The sequence below is a fragment of the Camelina sativa genome, chromosome 2 (genome assembly GCF_030686135.1).
Source record: "Camelina sativa cultivar CO46 ecotype springtype chromosome 2, ASM3068613v1".
NCBI classification, from domain to species: domain Eukaryota; kingdom Viridiplantae; phylum Streptophyta; class Magnoliopsida; order Brassicales; family Brassicaceae; genus Camelina; species Camelina sativa.
The window spans coordinates 11,246,232-11,270,650 of record NC_141881.1 but is presented as its reverse complement, the minus strand read 5'-3'; the positions used below and the strand labels follow the sequence as shown (position 1 = coordinate 11,270,650).

The 24,419-nt window shown below is 30.9% G+C and overlaps 2 protein-coding genes and 1 pseudogene across 2 annotated transcripts; all 3 read left to right on the top strand.

Moving 5' to 3' along the window:
- The first annotated feature begins 5,621 nt into the window (after nucleotides 1-5,621).
- On the top strand, nucleotides 5,622-7,060 carry LOC104720903 (heavy metal-associated isoprenylated plant protein 44-like). The gene is made up of 3 exons (XM_010438803.2): nucleotides 5,622-5,931; nucleotides 6,465-6,540; nucleotides 6,616-7,060. The coding sequence occupies exons 1-3, from the start codon at nucleotides 5,779-5,781 to the stop codon at nucleotides 6,936-6,938; spliced, it is 552 nt and encodes a 183-aa protein (XP_010437105.1). The 5' UTR covers nucleotides 5,622-5,778; the 3' UTR covers nucleotides 6,939-7,060.
- A 418-nt stretch (nucleotides 7,061-7,478) lies between these two features.
- Nucleotides 7,479-10,341, top strand: LOC104750109 (putative protease Do-like 12, mitochondrial; annotated as a pseudogene).
- A 571-nt stretch (nucleotides 10,342-10,912) lies between these two features.
- On the top strand, nucleotides 10,913-13,902 carry LOC104720892 (putative protease Do-like 11, mitochondrial). The gene is made up of 8 exons (XM_087476863.1): nucleotides 10,913-11,321; nucleotides 11,408-11,662; nucleotides 11,840-12,032; nucleotides 12,151-12,410; nucleotides 12,488-12,615; nucleotides 12,709-12,891; nucleotides 13,063-13,113; nucleotides 13,184-13,902. Exons 1-8 carry the CDS (start codon nucleotides 10,916-10,918, stop codon nucleotides 13,466-13,468), a joined length of 1,761 nt encoding a protein of 586 aa, XP_087332989.1. The 5' UTR covers nucleotides 10,913-10,915; the 3' UTR covers nucleotides 13,469-13,902.
- The last annotated feature ends 10,517 nt before the right edge of the window (nucleotides 13,903-24,419 follow it).

Genomic DNA, 24,419 nt, shown 5'->3' with positions numbered 1-24,419 from the left:
CTAAAATTCTATATTATCCCATTAATTTTAAACGGCCAAATTTTGCTACTATAATGGCTGACTGGCTGGTTCATTAATATGTATATTTCATGTGATTGTATTCTATTTCGTACTCAAACTATTGTTATGATTCGAGGAAAGTTCTAATGTCTCTGAAGCATTTTTCCTTTAGATCACGTAAATGATTTGCTCATTGCACAATTCATTTTTAAATGAAAATGGAGGATTTAAGATCTCAGACAAGGAACTAAAGTTTATGCAAGCATGTAAAGTAGTAGTCTGGACTGGTGGTTAGGTGGAGGAGAAAACCTTTACGTAATGAACAAACAATCAAAGAAAAAATTTAGTTACTCTTATTTTCTCCTTTAAGCTTTTTTCTATTGCCATATTGAGTAAGGTGTAATAACATTTTCTGTTTTATCTCAACGAGTTCTAAAGATTAATTACGGTATATATGGAGACACCATGAGCCTACGTGCACATACACTACGACATATTCATAAAGTCAAAACAATGCAACTTAGCCTAAGATATATATCACACAACGGTATAATTGTGTTAGAAAATGATTTTTTGAGTTTAAAATTTAATTATACATTCTTTTATTTTATATATTATTCTAACTTGGATATTTATTAAGATTACTACAGATAGGGAGAACTAAAGCTTAAAATAGATGATCAGATCTCTATTATATATATGTCGAAGGAAGGCATTAGAAGAAACAACGTTAGACGAAGTGATTTGTAATTGATTTTAGTTAACTTGTGATATGGGACTTTAATTTCAACTTTCTCTTATGTCTTCACGTAACAACAAAATAAAGATGATGAAGATTTGCCTTAAACAATGTCGAAATGAATAAAATCACCAAAAGGTGATCTTTATTTTATTTTATTTTTGTTTTAAAGCCACTGAATAGGCTTTGAAGCTTAAAGGATTCGTATCATTTTCCGTCTTGTGTTGACAGGGCAAAAAAAAGGGCTTTTGATGTTAGGGGTTACCAACAGTTAAAAGGGAAATAAATCACACATTATCTGAATATGAGGATGAAACATGTGCAACATTAAGGAATATTTATTTTATATCTCTAAACTTCATCATCTTTAATAAAAGATTACTCATGGGATAAATTCAAAACTCAAAAATGATGATAGCTCTCGGCTATTTCTGTAAGGCCACAACGGAAATAACATCCAAACAAGTTATCGTCGTAGTTTGAAAGTGACATGTATTAATATGACTATATGAGTCTATAATCTTTAGATGACAAATTACGTCTTGACCCAGCTGAAAATATAAAGATGATGATCATTTGCCCATACAGCTTACATCAAGCATGAAGTTGTTTAAATATTGATTGATCATTTTAATGTTAAATATCATTTCAATTTTTACAAATACATTACATAAATCATCTATTTTGTAGTCATAAAATTCGCCATGAATGTATTGCAAAATGGTTACATCGCAAAACAACATGTCATAAAAGAGAATCAGTCTAAGCTTTTAAACATTTTGTTACTCAAAAAAGTAAACATGATTAATAAAATCTATTATACATGAGGGTGAAGTTTAATTACTAAGATGCATACTCTTCCCTCAAAAATTTATATCATTTTTATCAATAAATAAAAGTCCAATTAAAAAAGCAAAATACAGAAAGATGAAATCTAACAGTTAAAAAATTTGCCAATGGAACAAATATGAAGATAAGTCTGAGGCAACTCTTAGTATATATATATATAAGTTAATTACAGTGCAATATGAACCATGAAATATATACTCAATTTAAAAATGATGGGACACAATTTGAAGAAACATTAAGCTGCAATTAAAAACCAGATTTCGGCAACTGGGCTGATGGGGGTTCAACGATACGACGAAGCGTATCAATTGTGGCTGCAATCTCGCCTTAGCAGCACCAGGAGTGAGCATATTGGCGGCTACAACCACCAATACCACTTTCAACGACCGAGGATTCATTTTCTTGTCAGGGACATCAATGGCGACTCCTACCATTTCAGGTTGCGCTTCTCAAAGCTCTACACCATGATTGGTCTCCTGCTGCCATAAGATCAGCAATTGTTACTACAGGTTCTTATCTTTTTTTTTCATAAAATGTACATATGAGAAAAGAGAAACATTCTGATCTTGGTTTCATGTTTACTTTGTAGCTTGGAGAACAGATCCATTTGGAGAGCAGATTACTGCTGAAGGGTCACCTCGGAAGCTAACTGATCCATTCGACTACGGTGGAGGCCTTGTGAATCCAGAGAAAGCTACAAAACCTGGTCTTGTATATGACTTGGGACTTGAAGACTATGTACTCTACATGTGCTCTGTTGGTTACAACGAGACATCAATCTCTCAGCTTGTCGGTAAAGGAACAGTCTGTTCAAATCCCAAACCGTCTGTTCTTGATTTCAACTTACCTTCCATCACAATCCCCAACCTGAAGTTACTCTCACCAAAACCCTACCTAACGTTGGACCACTTGTGTAACATCCCCAATTTTATAATTGGAAGTTGGACCAATTTTCTTAATTCAGCCCATTAGTGACCCAAGTGAGCAAAACACAAACCGACAAGGGTTTATGTGTGTCGAAGTATGTGCGTATATCTCCTTCTTCATGAGCCATCAAAAGGGAGACGCAAATCCAAACCCTAACAAGATAGAAACTCGATCCTTGTGTCCAAAACTTGCCTGATCGAGCTGAGATTTGGTGGGGAGCTTCACGGTACTATAACCTAAATATTCAACGGTAGGATCGTGAATTTAACGGTTAGTTAAGGTTTTACTCGTGTGTTTCTAAGGCTCTTTTGTATAGAATAAATGGTGACATTATATGTTTGGTTTGGCAACGAGGTTGGATGGAGCTGGTGTTCTTGAATATTGGGTCTGACTTGGGAAAGGAGAAATGAGTTCAACATTTAAGTGGCAAAGGTGAGGGTGGTAATCTCGGAAACACAATGATTATTTTCTAAGCATGTTCTTCATGAATTGCTTGTATAGCCTTGGAAACTATGTGATTGGATATGTCTATTGTTTGATATTGTATGCTTTGATATAATAATTAGATGTATGATTATAATGAATGATGACATGATATGATGAGTTGATGTGTAACATGGTGATCGTTGTGTGGTGATATGAAATGAGATTGTGTGTTGGGGACACAAACATGGGATTTGTTTTGTGTCTCGTGAGGGTGCGAACATGAGATTTGTTCGTGACTTGAGATGGGCAAACCTAAGATTGGTTTTGTAACTGGTAATTGGGCGAACATGAGATTTGTTTCGTACCTGGCGATTGGACGAACATGAGATTTGTTTCGTGCCATGCTAGATGATGAGATTTCGGTTTAGCAAGTTGATAAATGTGTGTAATGATGAGAATGTGGTGTTTAAATATGGATTAAATGATATTATGATTATATATGCTATATTGAATATTATGTGAAACCGTTATGCTTGTTGGATGTATGTCAAGAATGTGGAGTCTAATTCTATGCTATGCATTGATTATTGAATGTGATTAGAATGTTGTCATTGTGTTCACCCTTATATCTTTTCCCTCAGGTTAAAAAAAACAAGATTGAAGAATGTTATTTTTAAGAAAGAAGGATTTTGGCGGGACCATTTGAATAACACGTTGTCTTGGCCGATAAGGCGGGATGGGTGTTACAACTTGAGTCGGTTTATAACATAACGGTAGAGCCACCATTGGGCATCCAAGTTACTGTGACCCCAGAGACGCTAGTGTTCAACTCTACAACCAAACGGGCTTCTTTTAAAGTCAGAGTCTCGACCACGCACAAAATCAACACAGGTTACTACTTTGGAAGCTTAACCTGGAGTGACTCTCTGCATAATGTCACCATTCCCTTGTCTGTGAGAACGCAAATTCTGCCTTACTACTACGATGAGAATTAAACAAACAAAACTGAAAGCGAATGTGGAGTTTGTACTAACATATTATATTGAATGAATGTGAATGTGATTTAATTTTACATCAGATTTGAGCGGACAAAGATTCAATAAAAACTGGAAGCTACATATTTTCTTTGGTTCAATATAAAAATTGGAACTAAAATAAAACTTGATTTTCAAGTGAAAAGTTAATAATTATTTTGTATTCGTAAAATCGTCAGTAATTCTCCATATGTAAACCATGTTCCATTTAAAATATATATAAGTGGGAAATTAATTGGGTTATGAAAACTTAAATATGTCCCACATCAAAAAAAGCAAAAGACGACAGAGCTACATATATACAGAGAAGAGGCATCATCTGTCGCCGAGCTTGGTAACGTGAGCTTGTAATCCTAGTGGAGGCTTAAAGGGTAATGGTACGGTTATGTGGTATTAAGGGGTCGGGCTCGGGATTGATTGACCCTGCCCAATTCAATTCAGTTTCTGGCTGTGGATTGTTTACGGTCTATCTTTCTGAGTCCATTGTGACTTCTTGAGATGATCACAAAACTAGGCCATTACCTTTTTATTTTTTCCCTAATTAGCTTCCTTGGAAAACAAGTAATCAGATATTACACATTTTTGTTCATTGCAGAGAAGTCTTCTTCTGACTGACCTGTATAGGTTTCATCTGTTTAGAGGATGAGATCCACGCCGTGCTGGAGGTGGTATAGGTCACTTCCTGAATGAACAAATAACCTACTTTGTTTCTATAGTTTAACTTATGTAACTAATTTGATTAGTAATGGTGAATTTCTGCTTTGTATATTCTTATCCCCTAATCTTCTCCAAGCCGATAATTTCAGATTTTTTCATTAGGTGTATGTTTTTTTTTAGTTTCTATTTATTTTCATGCAATCTTCCTTGATCAGTAGTGGCTCTTGATCTATTAACCACTGAAGAAGATTTCAGGAGTTGTTTCTTAGGTTGAGCTAAAATAACACACATCGAAAGAAGCAAAAGACGACAGAGCTACATATATACAGAGAATAGGATCTGTTGCCGAGCTTGGTAACGTGAGCTTGTAATCCGAGTGGAGGCTTTAAGGGTAATGGTACGGTTATGTGGGATTAAGGGGTCGGGATCGGGATTGATTGACACTCCCAATTCAAGTTGGTTTCTGGCGGTGGATTGTTTGGGGTCTAGCTTCCGACTTCTTGAATGGAACGCAACTAGGCCATTACCTTTTTATTTTTATAAATTTAGTATAGAAAATCATTGTAAAATTTTCAAAACAAAATGATAAGTAAATTTTTTTGATATAATTCTAATAGATTCAGCTTAAACAATAAATCGTGTATTGCCCAAGCAGCTTCCTAGTATACACATATGACATATGTATCATTATATTTCTTTGATTCTATAAAAAAACTAGTTAATTATTTTCTTCTGAACGTGTACATATACTTTTCCTCGTCATAAGGCCAAACCCTGCTTCTAACTAAAACAACTTAACGACGTTAAAATAATAGCAAGGAAATAAAACACAAGTGTGCAAAAGAGCGTCGACCTGAGTCAAAGAGATCATGAGATCTGACAAATAACAAAAAGCTGCTAACTTTGCTTACATAACATCATCATCTCAATTTATACATATTCCTTTCCGTGATCAAGTTTTAGTCTCTTGTTTACTCATCTCGCAATGTGTCCCTTCTCCTATCTCCAAAGCTTTCATCTATCTCTCCCTCCCTCTCTCTCTCTCTCTCTCTATATATATATATATATATATTCCTAGATTATGTATATACAGATTGAATCTAGTAACTCTATGTTCCTTTCCAAAATCTTTTAACGTTGTCATAGATGTCTTCCTTGATAGTGAAAAGTCTCGGGTCTATTGTCTCTATCATTACAAGAATCTTCTCCTTCCGAAGACGCCGTCATGTGTCTAATCCAAGAACCACCACGCATATAAGCTACTTCAGGATGTCTAAGAAACGTCCACTCTCTTTGCAGGTTATTTTTTCTTTCTTTGAATAGCCACCCCGTTGTTGCCTAACCGCAGCCACAATCATAGGGCATCCGTGATCATTGGCTTTTTTTTTTTTTTTTTTTTGAATCCATTGTTACCGCTTTTTGTTTTATTTTTCCATATATACATATAAATCAGCATTGTGCGTGGGAAATGATTATCAATAGTCAAGAATTTTTTATTAAAAAAATTATTGATATATTTACTGTTGTTATATGATAAAATGCATAATGAAATAAAACATTAAAATGTGTTTATAGTAAGGAAAAAAACTATGACATTTATTTAGTCCAAAAATACATCATCTTTGAATTATTGGTGCAATTCAATACGTGACTTAACAATTGCAAATGGACGTTATAAAATCAATTAACAGTGTTAAATAGGGTATATATATGTAGGTTTTGTCCTATATGAGTGTAGAAAATTTGTCAAAATATCCAATTACGACGTTTCTCATAACTCATAAGAAACCTAATGTTTTTAATTTTGACATATGTGTCACATGGACTACTAGACGGTTGAGCTTAAGGTAAGAATGTGTTGCACAGGTTGCGTTAGGATCGTTAAGAACGCAATCTCCAAGCTCAGAGGTAACTACATATATATGTATATATGATCAAGAATTGATCTGGTGAAAGATATAATGATTTTGATTATTATTACAGGAGTTGATTCAGTGGAGGTGGAGAGAGAGCTAGGAAGAGTGAGAGTGGTGGGTTACGTTGACAGAAACAAAGTACTCAAAGCCGTGAGGCGAGCCGGGAAGAGAGCTGAATTTTGGCCATACCCTGAGCCTCCACTTTACTTCACATCTACTCAAAACTATTTCGTAGATCCTTCCAAAGAGTTTAAAGAGAGCTATAACTATTATAGACATGGCTACAATGGTACGGATCAACATGGTAATATCCCCGTAGGTTCTCGTGGAGACGACAGAGTTAGTAATATGTTTAATGACGATAACGTCAATGCATGCTGTCTCATGTAATTTAACTACGTAACAATAACATAACTAACTCTGTTATATCATACTGTATTGTATATATGGTTATACACATACTTTGAAAGAATAAAACTAAGAGAAGTCCGATGTTCTCGATCTACTTGCATTATGACAAATGTCATTTTATAGTGCTTTTAAATAAAATTCACTGTTTCTTATAAATATTGTATTAAATAAATTTATTAACGCCTTCTCAACTATCAGCGAGATATGTCGATGGTCGTGGTTGCAATTCATCATGAACAAAAACTCATTGATGCACCTTGTCACCGAGAGAGAACAGAGAAAATGACATGAAGAATAATAGATTGTCAAAAGACTTAGGGAAAAAGGGACGACAGATAAACCCTTGGAAGCAAAGGAAACCATTTTTCTCTAGTTTTTACTAATTGATAAAAGGAAAGTTTTCATGCAAAAAATGGAAATATTTTACTTAAAAAGAAAAAAGGGAAAATTACTAATAAACAGTAGTATCAACGAGATATAAAACAGATTCGATTTTTCTCTAAGATGAATTTAGTCAATATGCTTTTGCGGTCATGTGGTGGTATGGTGTCCCGGTACGCGAGGGCTATACTCCCGACGGTAACAATCTCTGGCCGGGTCGCTTTGTATTCCGTGTGCATTAACACGCGGAAAGAAGATCAATACAGAAGGTGGAGCACGGAAGTAGTAGGAGAGACATGTATTGTTAATCTTTCGTTTGCATTAACTCGCGGAAGAAAGGTCCATACCATGTCAGAGGATGAGGAATGGTGGAAGAAAATAGAAGAAAATCCTCCCTTTGATGAATTGATGCTGGACTCGGTTGTAGAGGTCTTTACTGACTCTACCGAGTATAGTAAAGTCAAACCTTGGCAGACTCTTACACAAGAATCATGGGGCGGCTCTGGTATGTGACTATATACTTATCTCAACGCGCACATCAATTATATATATATATATATATATATATATATATATATTTTATTGGTTAGCTTTGGCTTGAAATTGATGTTGTAGGATTTGCAATCGCCGGAAAGAAAATTCTTACAAACGCTCATGTGGTGGAGCCAATGAATGATCACACTTCCGTGCATGTCAAAAGACATGACTCTCAAATCAAATACAAAGCAAAAGTTCAAAAGATTTCACATGAATGTGATTTGGCTATCTTGGAGATCGATAGCGACAAGTTTTGGGAGGGTATGAATCCCTTGGAGCTCGGAGACGTACCGGCTCTCCATGAAATTGTACATGTTGTTGGTTATCGAGAAGGTATTTTCTTGACAATGTTTCAAATTATCCTAAAGAGTATATATGCATGGCAATAGAAGAGACATAGAAGTTTGCTCAAGTTTCCTATGGTCTTATAATTCGTATTCCAATATGCTAAATGATACTAATTTATTCAACTTTGGTTACTAGCTAGAACTAATGTGCTCAAGTGCAGGTGGAAAAAATAAAATACGGTTAGTGTGAACAATCTGCTATCAATACAAAATATCGTATAAGTAGTAGTAATATGAGGATAGAAGAGAGGTAGGTGTGTGCTATCGGTTTTCTATATTCCTAGCTGTGAGTTCCATTATCTAAGAAATAATCATGCTTCAATACGTTTATTAAATTATATATCGAATATTTTTTTGTTGATAATTTATGAAACTCTCTAATTATGCTTCCATTACTATATTTTGTCTGCTCAAATGTAGCCGGTGACATGATATGTGTTGCAAAAGGTTTTGTAACTGGAGTTGACACTACAAAATACATTCAAAGTTCCACGAAATTACTGACAATACAAATTGATGGAACTATCAACCATGGAAATAGCGGTGGCCTGTCATTACGGGAAACAAAGTCCTTGGTGTAGCATTTGAAAGTACTAAATGTCGGAAAAGAATAGGGTAAGTTAAAACCTCAATTCATGGATATTAGTTTTGCATACATTTGTGATCAAGAGGTGCAAGTGCAACCTTAAACTTTTGCATATTTTCTACCGTTTTTTCGGTGCTCTTTGGTTTTCACATGCATTTATTTACCCTGACGTTTTTTTTCAGGACTCACGGTTTTGTAATCCCAACACCAATAATTAGGCATTTCATAGCTAGTGCAGAAGAAAGCTCCCAAAACGCCGTTTTTGGCTCACTAGTTCTATCATCTCAATCTCTCAAAAATGATCACATCCGTAATCATTTTAGGATGAGTCCTGAAACAACAGGAACCCTTATAAACAAAATACATTCGTCATCGGGGGCTCACAAAATTCTGAAGAAGAATGACATCATTCTCGCAATTGATGGTGTTCCAATAGGAAATGATAAAAAAGGTAATAATAATGGAACTAAATCTAATTTTTTCGCGTAAATGTTTTCGATGTTTACCTATAAAGTGAGGGTATATATTTTGATGCAGTTCCTTTTCAAAATGAGGAACGAATAAGTTTCAATCATTTGGTCTCTATGAAGAAACCATATGAAAAAATCTTAATAAAGGTTCTAAGAAAGGGAAAGGAGCATGAGTACTATATCAGTCTAAAGCCGGTAAGTCCTCATTTGTTATCAAAATTTCATGCACTTCTTTCCAAATTATTGGCTATATATGTTGATTCACGTTTTTGAAATATGTTTTATTATGATGGTTAGGTGAGACCACACATTAAAGTGCAACAATATTATAACCTTCCAAGTTATTACATATTCGGTGGTTTTGTTTTTGTGCCTCTCACTAAATCGTACATTGATGATTTGAGCTATATGTGTGCATGTGTATTACATGATGAGTACAAAATTACCGATGAGCAGCATGTCATAATCTCTCAGGTATGCTTTCTTTTTTGTCCACAATACTGATTTTGTTTTCAAACTCAACCAATTTGAATATTTGTTTATTGGAAATAATGAGGGTAATTATATAGTTGAGCTACTAAGATATTATTTGCTACTACTTCTTTTGAGTCTCTTGATTTTGTCTTAAATGAGAGCATGCAAGATTGTAAGTATAGCGAAAAAATAATATATCTTTTTTTAATATATCTTAGGTAATGTCAGATGACATTAACCAAGGATACGGTGATTTCAAAGATTTACAGGTAATTTATCTATGAGACTTACTTGGATGCATGAATCCCAAACACCATTAATTTATTAATCTGTCTTGAGAAACACATAGCTATGTTTTCGCTGAAAATAAAATATATTTGTGGTGGGAACAGGTGAAAAAAGTTAACGGAGTGAAAGTAAAGAATTTTAAACACTTGTGTGAACTAATCGAGGGATGCTGTAGCGAAGATCTGAGGATGGACTTGGAAAATGACAAAGTTATGGTCCTAAACTATGAATCTGCTAAAAAAGCAACATTTGAGATCTTGGAACGTCACAATATAAAGTCGGCTTGGGCCATATATTGAGTAGTCTTCCGATCCGCATGCAACTTGATAATCCCATCAAAGATAATCTATAGGATTGACCGTCTCGTCTGCCTTGGAATTGACTTCATTTGCTGCTTCATCCCACGTTCAAAGATACTAAGATTGTTTGGGATTCAAATCTTTTGCTTTTAATTTGTACAAAACTTAAAAAATAAATAAAAATAATAACGGGACAAATAGTTTAACTAGTTCCTACCCATATGATAAGGTCCAATTTCTCTAGTGGAGCTTTCCATAATCTTAAGACACACGCCTCATCGTTGCATGCTTGTCCGATAGCTTCATATGTCATATGTAAGTGCAGCGTCTCTTTGAGTGATTGAAAGGGGCTTCTTCAAGGTTTTTTTTTTTTACTAATTCAATGCCTATGTGATTTTTCCAAACTTCAAAGAAAAATAAAGAAGGTTCCTTGTAGAAAACGTAAACAATTTTCTCTACGATAAGATAAAGGAAAGTTCTGGAGAGAAAAAAAATGGAACGCTTTTGATTAAAGAAGGACTTCCTATTTAAACAGTAGCATCAACCAGGGGTTTGAGTTTCCAATAAGCTTGATATGGTTTTCCGGTCGTGTGTTGTTACGGTGGGCCTGTACTCGAGAGCTAGGGTTCCTAGTTTACTCTCTTCTCTTTTCTTCTATCCAAGTTCCAATAATGCACTAACCAATTCACTACCAACGGTAACAACGGCCAGCCGAGTTTCCAGATACAACGATCTATACAGGAAGAGCACGGTAGAAGCGGAGAGGGGTTTGGTTCTTTCATATGCAGTAACTGGCCGAAGAAAGATCCATACAGTACAGGAAGGTGAGAAGAAGATAGAACGGTGGAAGAAAATAGAAGAAACTCGTCCGATTGATGAATTGATGTTGGACTCGGTTGTAGAGGTATCCTCTACCTCTACCCTGTACAGCAAATCCAAACCTTGGGAGACTCTAAAGGAAAAATCATCCAGGGGCTCTGGTATGTGACTATACTTATCTCAATGCTCACATCAAAGGTTGGTTAATTTATATGGGATACTTTGGCTTGAAATATTGATGTTGTAGGATTTGCAATCGCGGAAAAGAAAATTCTTACGAACGCTCATGTGGTGATGGCAATGAATGATCACACATTTGTGAACGTCAAAAGACATGGCTCTCCAATCAAATACAAAGCAAAAGTTCAAAAGATTTCACATGAATGTGATTTGGCTATCTTGGAGATCGATAGCGACAAGTTTTGGGATGGTATAGATCCCTTGGAGCTCGGAGATATACCGCCACTCGAAGAAGTTGTGTCTGTTGTTGGTTATTTAGAAGGTATTTACTTGACAATGTTTCAAATTAGCATGTGAATAAAATAGAGAGATAGATGTGGCTCATGTTTCTTATGATTTTATAATTCATTTTGCAATATACCAAAAAAAAAATGTTTAATGATGAATTTTATTTATCTATTATGATTTGGTTACTAGAATTAATGTGCTCTAAGTGCAGGTGGTGAAAATATCTGCGTTACAAAAGGTCTCGTACTTAGAGTTGAAACTAAAAAATACAATCACAGTGGCAAGGATCTGCTATCAATACAAATTGATGCAAGTATCGACCATGGAAATACTGGTGGCCCGGTAATTATGGGAAACAAAGTCGTTGGTGTAGCATATGGATTTTACCCTACAAAGAACTCAGGGTAAGTTAAAAGTTGAAAGCTCTTAAACTGTAAATCTTTGATAATTGATTTGCATACATTTGTATAGAGAGGTGAGTGAAACTCTTTAACATTTTTTTTTTCTGGTTTCTACATGCAGTTTTGTGATCCCAACTCCAATAGTTAAGCATTTTATAACTGGTGTTCAAGAAAGCAGACAATATTCTGGTTTCGGCTCATTGGATCTATCATATCAATCTCTTGAAAATGTTCACATCCGTAATCATTTTAAGATGAGTCCTGAAATGACAGGAATTCTTATAAACAAAGTATATTCGTCGTCGGGGGCACACAAGATTTTGAGAAAATATGACATCATTCTTGCAATTGATGGTGTTCCGATAGGAAATGATGAGAAAGGTAAAATAATTGTACTAGATGTTGCTTAATGTTCTCCTATGTTGTTTACTTGTGAAGTGAGTTTTTGTTTGATGCAGTTCCTTTCCAAAACAAAAATCGGATAAATTTCTCCCACTTGGTTTCTTTAAAGAAACCAGGTGAAAAAGCCTTAGTTAAAGTTTTACGAAAGGGAAAAGAGCATGAGTACAATATCACTCTTAAACCGGTAAAACCATCATTTGTTTCACACTTTCTTAATTGTTTGTCTCTGCTCTATCATTCACATTTTTTTCCGAACTACTTTTTATTGTACACACAGGTTAAACCAAACGTTAAAGTGCAACAATTTTATAATCTTCCAAGTTATTACATATTTGGGGGTTTCGTTTTTGTGCCTCTCACTAAAGCATATAGTGATAATTTGAGCCTTAGTGGTTGCAAATGTGCATTATATAATACGTACAGAAAGGCTGGTGAACATCAACTAGTCATAATTTCCAAGGTTTGCTTCTTTTTTTCTTTTTTCTTTTGTTCAATCATGTCAATTTAGATCTGAGTTTGGTAGGAGAGAATGAGATATGTTGAGCTACTAAGATGCTATTTTTTTTTAACAATTCAAGCATATAAAGTATCATTTGGGCGTTGTTCTTAGAGAATTTGTTTCTTGCTGTAGATATTAGAAGATGACATCAACAAAGGATATGAAAGTTTAGATGATTTGCAGGTAATTTATTTATTTCTTGTTTTATGCAAATATCATTTCTATGAAAATATAATGGTTGTGGTGGAAACAGGTGAAGAAAGTGAACAGCGTGAAAGTTAAGAATTTGAAGCACCTATGCGAGCTAATAGAGAAATGTAGCACCAAAGATTTGAGGCTGGTCTTAGAAGATAATAAGGTTATGGTCCTCAACACTGAATCTGCTAAAAAGGCAACGTTGAAGATCATGGAACGTCACAAAATAAAGTCGGTCATATCTAAGGACATTTGTCTTCCTATGTTGCTTGATGATCCGTTCAAAGACAATAGGATCAACCTTCTTCCTTGGAGTATTCTAAAAACAGTTACTAATATATAATTACGGTCATATATATGGTCATATCACATGGAGAATAAAAGAAGGAAGACCATATATATGTTCAAATAGTCTTGGAAATAAAAACCAAATCCGTGTGTACTGAACCGAAACTGAACAGAACCGAGAGGAACCGGAATCGAACTGAACTTGACATAAAATCGAAGGGATACTACACTTAAGAATCGAAACAGCCCGAAACCAAATTTGTACCAAACTGAAACTGAACCAAAACCGAATCAAGAACCGGATGGATGTATGCACTACAATTATGGACCAAATATAATTCTCTCATAGATAAATGGAGTTTTTGAGAAAGAAAAAAAAAAGGAGGATCATTTTTTATGGTTTGAAATTAAACCAATCAGTTGATCTATTTTCTTGATTTCTATGTGAATTGAATTTTATGTTTATAACAAGAAAAATACTTAGGTTCACCCCTATTTGTTCACCTCCTCTTTTTCTACCAATCAAAATCTTCTATACATTATTTTATTTTAAAATAAATCAAAATTAAATTAAAAAGCAAAACTAATTAAGAAAACAAATTCTGTATACTTTTTAATTAAGAAAAGTTAAATCTTGTTTTGGTTTAGATTTTACAATAAGAACAAAATTATGTGTAGGTTTGGGTTTACAAATAAAGTGACTAGAGTTTAAATTTTACAATTAAAACGAAATTATATGTCGGTTTGAGTTTATAAATGAAGTGATTAGGGTTAAGATTTTACAATTAAAACGAAATTATATGTCGGTTTGGGTTTACAAATGAGGTGGTTAGGGTTTAGATTTTACAATTAGAACGAAATTATATGTCGGTTTGGATTTACAATTGAGACGGTTAGGGTTTAGATTTTACAATTATGACGAAATTATATGTCGGTTTGGGTTTACAAATGAGATGGTTAAGGTTTAGATTATACAATTAGAACGAAATTATATGTCGGTTTGGATTTATAAATGAAATGGTTAGGATTTAGATTTTACAATTAGAATAAAATTTTATGTCGGTTTGAATGAACGGTTGAAGTTTTAGTTTTATATCAATGTATACACATTTTATTTTCTTATTTGATAAGCAGTTGAATGAAGAGGTTCTTATAACAATAGGGACAGAGAAGGCAGGGAGTTTTACCGAATTAAGTCAGGGAGTTTTACAGAATTAAGTCAGAGTGTATTTTAATTAACTTAGATGGAGATCAAACACATATCTTATATAATATGAGAAGGTTTTTTCTAACTTTTACTCACATTGTGACATTTGGCATTCTCTTTTAGTGACACCTGTCATCATTTATTTCTATTTTATTTTTTAAAAACAAATTTATATCATTTCCAATTCCAAATAATCATACTTCTCTTCTTAATATTGGTACAATTGAGATATATTACTAAATCCACTTTTATATCTTAAGTTATATGAGAAGGTTTTTTCTAACTTTTACTCACATTGTGACATTTGGCATTCTCTTTTAGTGACACCTGTCATCATTTATTTCTATTTTATTTTTTAAAAACAAATTTATATCATTTCCAATTCCAAATAATCATACTTCTCTTCTTAATATTGGTACAATTGAGATATATTACTAAATCCACTTTTATATCTTAAGTTATATGAGAAGGTTTTTTCTAACTTTTACTCACATTGTGACATTTGGCATTCTCTTTTAGTGACACCTGTCATCATTTATTTCTATTTTATTTTTTAAAAACAAATTTATATCATTTCCAATTCCAAATAATCATACTTCTCTTCTTAATATTGGTACAATTGAGATATATTACTAAATCCACTTTTATATCTTAAGTTCTTTTGTCAGATAAAATCAGATTATTTTATAACAAAATCTCATCTTATATTTTTGATAGAAAATGTAATATTCTATAACATTTACTAATAAATAACTGATATTTGATACATCTACTTTACACATTTTTCTTACATTTTATTTAATTTGTCTTTCATCCTTTAAAGTGAAAAAACACACACTATTATATAATGAAAAAAAATATCATAATAAAAACTATATCTTGGATGAGAAATGAAATAGTTTAAATACATGATTATGACTAAGCCTTTATGTAATTATATAAACCTAATTTTTGCACGTTTTAAAAACATATAATATTTTCTTTCATTAATTGAGTAGGCAATAAAGTTAGTCAGTTCCACACTTTCACTAAAATCTTATTAAATTTTGATAAATTACACAACAATAGCTTTTCCTTTCGTATCAATACACATATCAACATAAAGTCGATCTTGTCAAGAGCATTTCAGAATTGTTGTCATTTTTAATATATGTATATATATATATATATATATTAATATGTAAATATATATAAGAAGATTTTTGTATATGTTGACTTTCTTGATTTTCTATCTATATATAAGAATTAAGTCAGAGTGTATTTTAATTAACTTAGATGGAGATCAAACACATATCTTATATAATATGAGAAGGTTTTTTCTAACTTTTACTCACATTGTGACATTTGGCATTCTCTTTTAGTGACACCTGTCATCATTTATTTCTATTTTATTTTTTAAAAACAAATTTATATCATTTCCAATTCCAAATAATCATACTTCTCTTCTTAATATTGGTACAATTGAGATATATTACTAAATCCACTTTTATATCTTAAGTTATATGAGAAGGTTTTTTCTAACTTTTACTCACATTGTGACATTTGGCATTCTCTTTTAGTGACACCTGTCATCATTTATTTCTATTTTATTTTTTAAAAACAAATTTATATCATTTCCAATTCCAAATAATCATACTTCTCTTCTTAATATTGGTACAATTGAGATATATTACTAAATCCACTTTTATATCTTAAGTTCTTTTGTCAGATAAAATCAGATTATTTTATAACAAAATCTCATCTTATATTTTTGATGAGATTTCATTTGGCATTCGGTTTTTTCTAACTTTTACTCACATTGTGACATTTGGCATTCTCTTTTAGTGACACCTGTCATCATTTATTTCTATTTTATTTTTTAAAAACAAATTTATATCATTTCCAATTCCAAATAATCATACTTCTCTTCTTAATATTGGTACAATTGAGATATATTACTAAATCCACTTTTATATCTTAAGTTATATGAGAAGGTTTTTTCTAACTTTTACTCACATTGTGACATTTGGCATTCTCTTTTAGTGACACCTGTCATCATTTATTTCTATTTTATTTTTTAAAAACAAATTTATATCATTTCCAATTCCAAATAATCATACTTCTCTTCTTAATATTGGTACAATTGAGATATATTACTAAATCCACTTTTATATCTTAAGTTCTTTTGTCAGATAAAATCAGATTATTTTATAACAAAATCTCATCTTATATTTTTGATGAGATTTCATTTGGCATTCTCTTTTAGTGATAATATGAGAAGGTTTTTTCTAACTTTTACTCACATTGTGACATAAAATGATAGTATTGATACGAAAGGAAAAGCTATTGTTGTGTAATTTATCAAAATTTAATAAGATTTTAGTGAAAGTGTGGAACTGACTAACTTTATTGCCTACTCAATTAATGAAAGAAAATATTATATGTTTTTAAAACGTGCAAAAATTAGGTTTATATAATTACATAAAGGCTTAGTCATAATCATGTATTTAAACTATTTCATTTCTCATCCAAGATATAGTTTTTATTATGATATTTTTTTTATTAGGAATTTCCGAATAAATTATGAACATAATCAGTTATGTTTTGATTTGAAATAATACTATCATTTTATGCATTGCCGAATAAATTAGGTTTATTGCCTACTCATTTTATGCATTTGGAAATGATATAAATTTGTTTTTAAAAAATAAAATAGAAATAAATGATGACAGGTGTCACTAAAAGAGAATGCCAAATGTCACAATGTGAGTAAAAGTTAGAAAAAACCTTCTCATATAACTTAAGATATAAAAGTGGATTTAGTAATATATCTCAATTGTACCAATATTAAGAAGAGAAGTATGATTATTTGGAATTGGAAATGATATAAATTTGTTTTTAAAAAATAAAATAGAAATAAATGATGACAGGTGTCACTAAAAGAGAATGCCAAATGTCACAATGTGAGTAAAAGTTAGAAAAAACCTTCTCATATTATATAAAAATAACTGATATTTGATACATCTACTTTACACATTTTTCTTACATTTTATTTAATTTGTCTTTCATCCTTTAAAGTGAAAAAACACACACTATTATATAATGAAAAAAAATATCATAATAAAAACTATATCTTGGATGAGAAATGAAATAGTTTAAATACATGATTATGACTAAGCCTTTATGTAATTATATAAACCTAATTTTTGCACGTTTTAAAAACATATAATATTTTCTTTCATTAATTGAGTAGGCAATAAAGTTAGTCAGTTCCACACTTTCACTAAAATCTTATTAAATTTTGATAAATTACACAACAATAGCTTTTCCTTTCGTATCAATACACATATCAACATAAAGTCGATCTTGTCAAGAGCATTTCAGAATTGTTGTCATTTTTAATATATGTATATATATATATATATATATTAATATGTAAATATATATAAGAAGATTTTTGTATATGTTGACTTTCTTGATTTTCTATCTATTTATTTCATTAGAAAATTGTAAGTGATGTATTTAAAATAGTATTAATTAAATCATTAAGTATTTAAACCTTCTTATATAATATGAGAAGGTTTTTTCTAACTTTTACTCACATTGTGACATTTGGCATTCTCTTTTAGTGACACCTGTCATCATTTATTTCTATTTTATTTTTTAAAAACAAATTTATATCATTTCCAATTCCAAATAATCATACTTCTCTTCTTAATATTGGTACAATTGAGATATATTACTAAATCCACTTTTATATCTTAAGTTATATGAGAAGGTTTTTTCTAACTTTTACTCACATTGTGACATTTGGCATTCTCTTTTAGTGACACCTGTCATCATTTATTTCTATTTTATTTTTTAAAAACAAATTTATATCATTTCCAATTCCAAATAATCATACTTCTCTTCTTAATATTGGTACAATTGAGATATATTACTAAATCCACTTTTATATCTTAAGTTCTTTTGTCAGATAAAATCAGATTATTTTATAACAAAATCTCATCTTATATTTTTGATAGAAAATGTAATATTCTATAACATTTACTAATAAATAACTGATATTTGATACATCTACTTTACACATTTTTCTTACATTTTATTTAATTTGTCTTTCATCCTTTAAAGTGAAAAAACACACACTATTATATAATGAAAAAAAATATCATAATAAAAACTATATCTTGGATGAGAAATGAAATAGTTTAAATACATGATTATGACTAAGCCTTTATGTAATTATATAAACCTAATTTTTGCACGTTTTAAAAACATATAATATTTTCTTTCATTAATTGAGTAGGCAATAAAGTTAGTCAGTTCCACACTTTCACTAAAATCTTATTAAATTTTGATAAATTACACAACAATAGCTTTTCCTTTCGTATCAATACACATATCAACATAAAGTCGATCTTGTCAAGAGCATTTCAGAATTGTTGTCATTTTTAATATATGTATATATATATATATATTAATATGTAAATATATATAAGAAGATTTTTGTATATGTTGACTTTCTTGATTTTCTATCTATTTATTTCATTAGAAAATTGTAAGTGATGTATTTAAAATAGTATTAATTAAATCATTAAGTTTGATTATTTCATATATGGAAAATATATTAAAATTTTATATTAAATATCATGTAGTGGGTTACAAATTGCTTTTACCATGCATTAAAGAGAGTTATAATTTCAATAACCATGCATTGAAATGTATTTAGTCTAATGAAAAGATTTTCGTTGCAAATATTTATGTTACAAAAGTTATGATACCACATTCCATAATTCCCAAATTTGTAACTGTTAATAAAATATTTTGAACCTAAGAGTAACATCTATCTAACATTCAAATAGCAAATGTATATATAGTCATAGGTAGACATTTACTTAAATACTTGGACTCAAATTTACTCTCAAATTCTAGACTTGTTATAACATATATCATCAACGCTGCAAGAGGAAAATAGATCTTCATGTTTCTTGATTATGATGGTACCCTTCTCCAATCCTCAATGATCCAAACAGAGATTTGATGTCTAGCAAGGGGTCCTTATAATAAACCAAAATATATATACTCTTTGAGTCTTTCTCTCCATAATCAAGATATATTTCATGTGTTCTATGTTTCACAGATGAGAAGAAGAGTGAAAAACATAGCCAAGTCTTTTCCATATATGAAATAATCAAACTTAATGATTTAATTAATACTATTTTAAATACATCACTTACAATTTTCTAATGAAATAAATAGATAGAAAATCAAGAAAGTCAACATATACAAAAATCTTCTTATATATATTTACATATTAATATATATATATATATATACATATATTAAAAATGACAACAATTCTGAAATGCTCTTGACAAGATCGACTTTATGTTGATATGTGTATTGATACGAAAGGAAAAGCTATTGTTGTGTAATTTATCAAAATTTAATAAGATTTTAGTGAAAGTGTGGAACTGACTAACTTTATTGCCTACTCAATTAATGAAAGAAAATATTATATGTTTTTAAAACGTGCAAAAATTAGGTTTATATAATTACATAAAGGCTTAGTCATAATCATGTATTTAAACTATTTCATTTCTCATCCAAGATATAGTTTTTATTATGATATTTTTTTTCATTATATAATAGTGTGTGTTTTTTCACTTTAAAGGATGAAAGACAAATTAAATAAAATGTAAGAAAAATGTGTAAAGTAGATGTATCAAATATCAGTTATTTATTAGTAAATGTTATAGAATATTACATTTTCTATCAAAAATATAAGATGAGATTTTGTTATAAAATAATCTGATATTAATGTGTTCTATGTTTCACATAATCAAGATATATTTCATGTGTTCTATGTTTCACAGATGAGAAGAAGAGTGAAAAACATAGCCAAGTCTTTTCCAACTTTTATAGTTACGTAAACGCATTTTATTTTTGGTAGAATAGTTACATAGATGCATTGACAAGGTACATTTTGTAAAATAATTTTGTTTCTCATTTTCTTAACCAAATATATTCAAGATCAAATTACAATTTGACATGTTATTTATTATTTTTATTTTTGTAGATTTATAGCTTAGTGAAGCTAGCAGAACTGTATTATATAGAAGCCATGGAATGGAATCAATGGATATTAAAGTCACAACTAAAGTCTTCTCAAGATACAAAGGTAGATTCTTAAAAAAAATGATTAACTAAATTTTAATCAGAATTCCTTTATTGACTTTTTACTCAAAATTTACTCTTGGTTTTTATATATGTAGACATTAGTAAACGTCTTTATTTTAGGTTTATGTGTTTGTTTTAACATCTGATCGAGAAGGGAGCCAAGCCAGTTCCGGAGGACAAGCAGACTAAGTAACCTTAGACCACAAATTTATATTATGTTTTAAGGCCATCAAATAATATGTATATTATAATAGTCACAATATATTTTTCTCACTAAAATCAACTCCATCCATTCCTTATTAATCCATTTTCTAGATAAATAAAAAATGTTGCACAAAAAAACAATTTTTAGGTTTTCTATACATTTTTAATAAGTAACTAATGACAAATTGTAAACTTAAAAAATTAAAGTGAATCTTCTTAAAATATGTTTGAAAATCCTTAAACAGGAACAGAGGGAGTATTGTATAATATAACCATTTAATACAGTCTCACATAATTATTAAAATTTTCAATGATGAGAAGTGTTATAAATCATGTGGTTACAACAACACCTCTGCGACCGATTCTACCGAAATTCGATTCTACTAAATCGAGTTACCCCGCTAAGTAAGGACTGGCTATGAATCGAGCCTTGTCAATTATATGTTGACAAAAAAAGAAATCAATGATAAATGGAAAGAAGGCCAGAATATGATTTGTGGCAACATTTTTATTTTGCTGGATGAAAGAGATTTTGTTTCATACTACAATATTGGCCAGGCTGGATTGTGGAGAATCACTATCCATGAAGTTTGAGGGATGTCAAAGGCACTTCAAGCGTTTGGACCGAACAAAATGAAAGTTAATTATACAGAGATAAAGTGAGTCGTAAAAAAAACAAGCAATGGAAAAAATGGTATATCAATACTCAATAGTATAAAATTTATAAAAGTTAAATTTTTTATTTATGAAATCATTCACAAAACATAAAAAGCTGAGGCAAGTTAATTCAAGAGGATGGAGAGATAATGTTTAGTATGATAATGTTTAGTATGTTTAGTATTTGGAGTTTATGGTTTTGAATTTAGTTACTTTGTATATATAAGGATATTATTGAAAATGGATTACAAGAGAAAGAATTTTTAAAAAAATTATTTGTTGTTAAGTATTACTTTTAGATGATGAAAGTAAAATTAATATAGAGAACAACATTAAATTATCTATCACAGTAATTATATAGTAAGATCTTACATTTTTCTTTTTATACTACTTATCAGTTTTTCCGTAAAAAAAACAAAAGTGTAAATAAATATAATTTATCTTAATTACTTAACAAAAATACCAAATTAAATTGATGTGCGGTAACTAAAACAATGGTCATATTATTATAGTAACATATTGTTTAATTATTTACAACAAAACTGTGTACTTAAATTTTTTTTCTCTATCTCAAAATGACTCTTTTGTGAAGCATCATATAACAAATATATATTAAAATATTATAGTTAAACCGTAATATTATCAAAATTAATTTTCAGTACATATAGTAACAATTACATGTACATTTCATATACAATTAAATAGAAACTTCATTTTTTTATTTCAAATTAATAATGCATACATAACCCACGCATCGCGTGGGCTACTTTCTAGTAACATATATATATATATATGTTGTGCTTATAATACTTTTAACGTGCAAACAAAGAATGGACAAGAAAGAGATCCCGAGATTTTACGAGTTCAAGCTTCCTTGTTGAATCCTAAAACTTGCTGGACTTTCTCCGGAATTCATTAGAACAAAAACAAAATTTGGTACAGTCTTAACAGGTGAAAGTCTTTATGGAGTTCGAGGGATGTTCTATATGGATCGAATCCTTTGACATCTCTATGGGAATAGGAGAGAGAACTTGAAGAAAACAGCTCTTCTTTTCTTCTTTGCAAAAGTCTCTATGGGAAGAGAGTTCTGACCAAAACGCTAGAATAGGCGCCCTGATCTGTGATGCAGATGAAAGTTTGGGTTAAGTATCTCTTTCCATCACTGAGTATGAGTATAATAGATATTAGCAATGAGTTCCAAAAGTCTAAAACAGATGGAACTATGGATCCTTTGCCCTACTTTTGTTCTTTCTTATGCAAAATTAAGTACCATCGTTCATGACAAGCATGGTGCAAAAGTACTTGTGAAAGATGAGTTTCTCCATTTCAGATAAGATGAAATACTTGAATCTGATTTCAAAAACAGTTACTAATATATGACTACCTATATCACATTGAGAATAAAAAAAGGAAGACCATATATATGTCCGAATAACCTAAAAAAAAAAACAAAAATATCCAAATACCCAAAACTTTTCGGTTTTAGCCGAAACCAAAAAATATCCAAAAACAATTCGGTTTTAGAACGACTTCTCATTCAAGATTCAAAACCGAAAGGAACCGAAATTCTAAAAAACTGAATGATCTTAAAATTAGGATCCAAAAGATCCAAAACCGAATCGTACCAAACTGAATATCTGAATGCCCAAGACTAGGTTGAAAGTTGAAGAAAATTTTGAAAAAAAGAAAGAGTTAGTTGTTTTCTAATTTTTGTGCACAATTACATTCTCTTATGACTTTTTTAGGATAAATTGAAAAAAAAACAAAAATAGTAAAAGAAAGAGTTAGTTGTTTTCTAATTTTTGTGCACAGTTACATTATCTTATGACTTTTAGTCTTACCATCCTCAAAGGGTGGTGCATTACAACAAGTCTTGTAACTAGAGTTTTCATTTTTCGACAGGGTATTCCACGACTTGTTGACAACGATGTATGGACCAAATATAATTCTTTCATAGATAAATGGAGTTTTTGAAAAAAAACAAAAGGAGAATCATTTTTTATGGTTTGAAATTGCATGTTTGATCTATTTCTTGATTTCTATTTCTTGATTTCTATGTGAATTGCATGTTTATAACAATAGAGACATAATTAAGTCAGATTGTAGTTTAATTAACTTAGATCAAGTTAGATGGAGATCAAACACGTAGAACATATATATGTTGTGCTTATAATACTTTTAACATGCAAAGAAAGAATAGACAAGAAAGAGATACCGAGATTTTACGAGTTCAAGCTTCCATGTGGAATCCTAAAACTTGCTGGACTTTCTCCGAAATTCATTAGAAGAAGCAAGTCCCAGCTTTTTTTTGAAGAGGAAAGAACAAACAAAATTTGGTAGAGTCTTAACAGGTGAAAGTCTTTATGGAGTTCGAGGGTCGTTCTATATGGATTGAATCCTTTGGCATCTCAATTTATACCAACCAATACTAAGAAGAAGCTAAACAAGAATAGAAGAGAGAACTTGAAGAAAACATCTCTTCTTCTCTTCTTTGCAAAAGTCTCTATAGCAAGAGAGTTCAGCATAACCAATACTTCTGAATCTTGGGATTGAACAATGTTCTGACCAAAACGCTAGAATAGGCGCTCTGATCTGTGATGCAGATGAAAGTTTGGGTTAAGTATCACTTTACAACAATGAGTATGTTAGATATTATCAATGAGTTCCAAAAGACTATAAACAGCACAGCTTGATCCTTTGGCCCCTGTTTTTGTTCCTTTTCGTTCATACTAAAAGATGAGTTTCTCTATTTCAGAGAAGGTAAAAGACTAGAATCTGA

What these genes read in the sequence shown, in the direction of transcription:
- LOC104720903 (XM_010438803.2), top strand. Translation starts at nt 5,779, where the DNA reads ATGTCTTCCTTGATAGTGAAAAGTCTCGGGTCTATTGTCTCTATCATT. An exon ending in AACGTCCACTCTCTTTGCAG is followed by an intron (nt 5,932 to 6,464) that starts GTTATTTTTTCT and finishes ATGGACTACTAG; the next exon opens with ACGGTTGAGCTTAAGGTAAG. An exon ending in CGCAATCTCCAAGCTCAGAG is followed by an intron (nt 6,541 to 6,615) that starts GTAACTACATAT and finishes TTATTATTACAG; the next exon opens with GAGTTGATTCAGTGGAGGTG.
- LOC104720892 (XM_087476863.1), top strand. Translation starts at nt 10,916, where the DNA reads ATGGTTTTCCGGTCGTGTGTTGTTACGGTGGGCCTGTACTCGAGAGCT. An exon ending in AAAATCATCCAGGGGCTCTG is followed by an intron (nt 11,322 to 11,407) that starts GTATGTGACTAT and finishes TTGATGTTGTAG; the next exon opens with GATTTGCAATCGCGGAAAAG. An exon ending in ACAATATCACTCTTAAACCG is followed by an intron (nt 12,616 to 12,708) that starts GTAAAACCATCA and finishes TTGTACACACAG; the next exon opens with GTTAAACCAAACGTTAAAGT.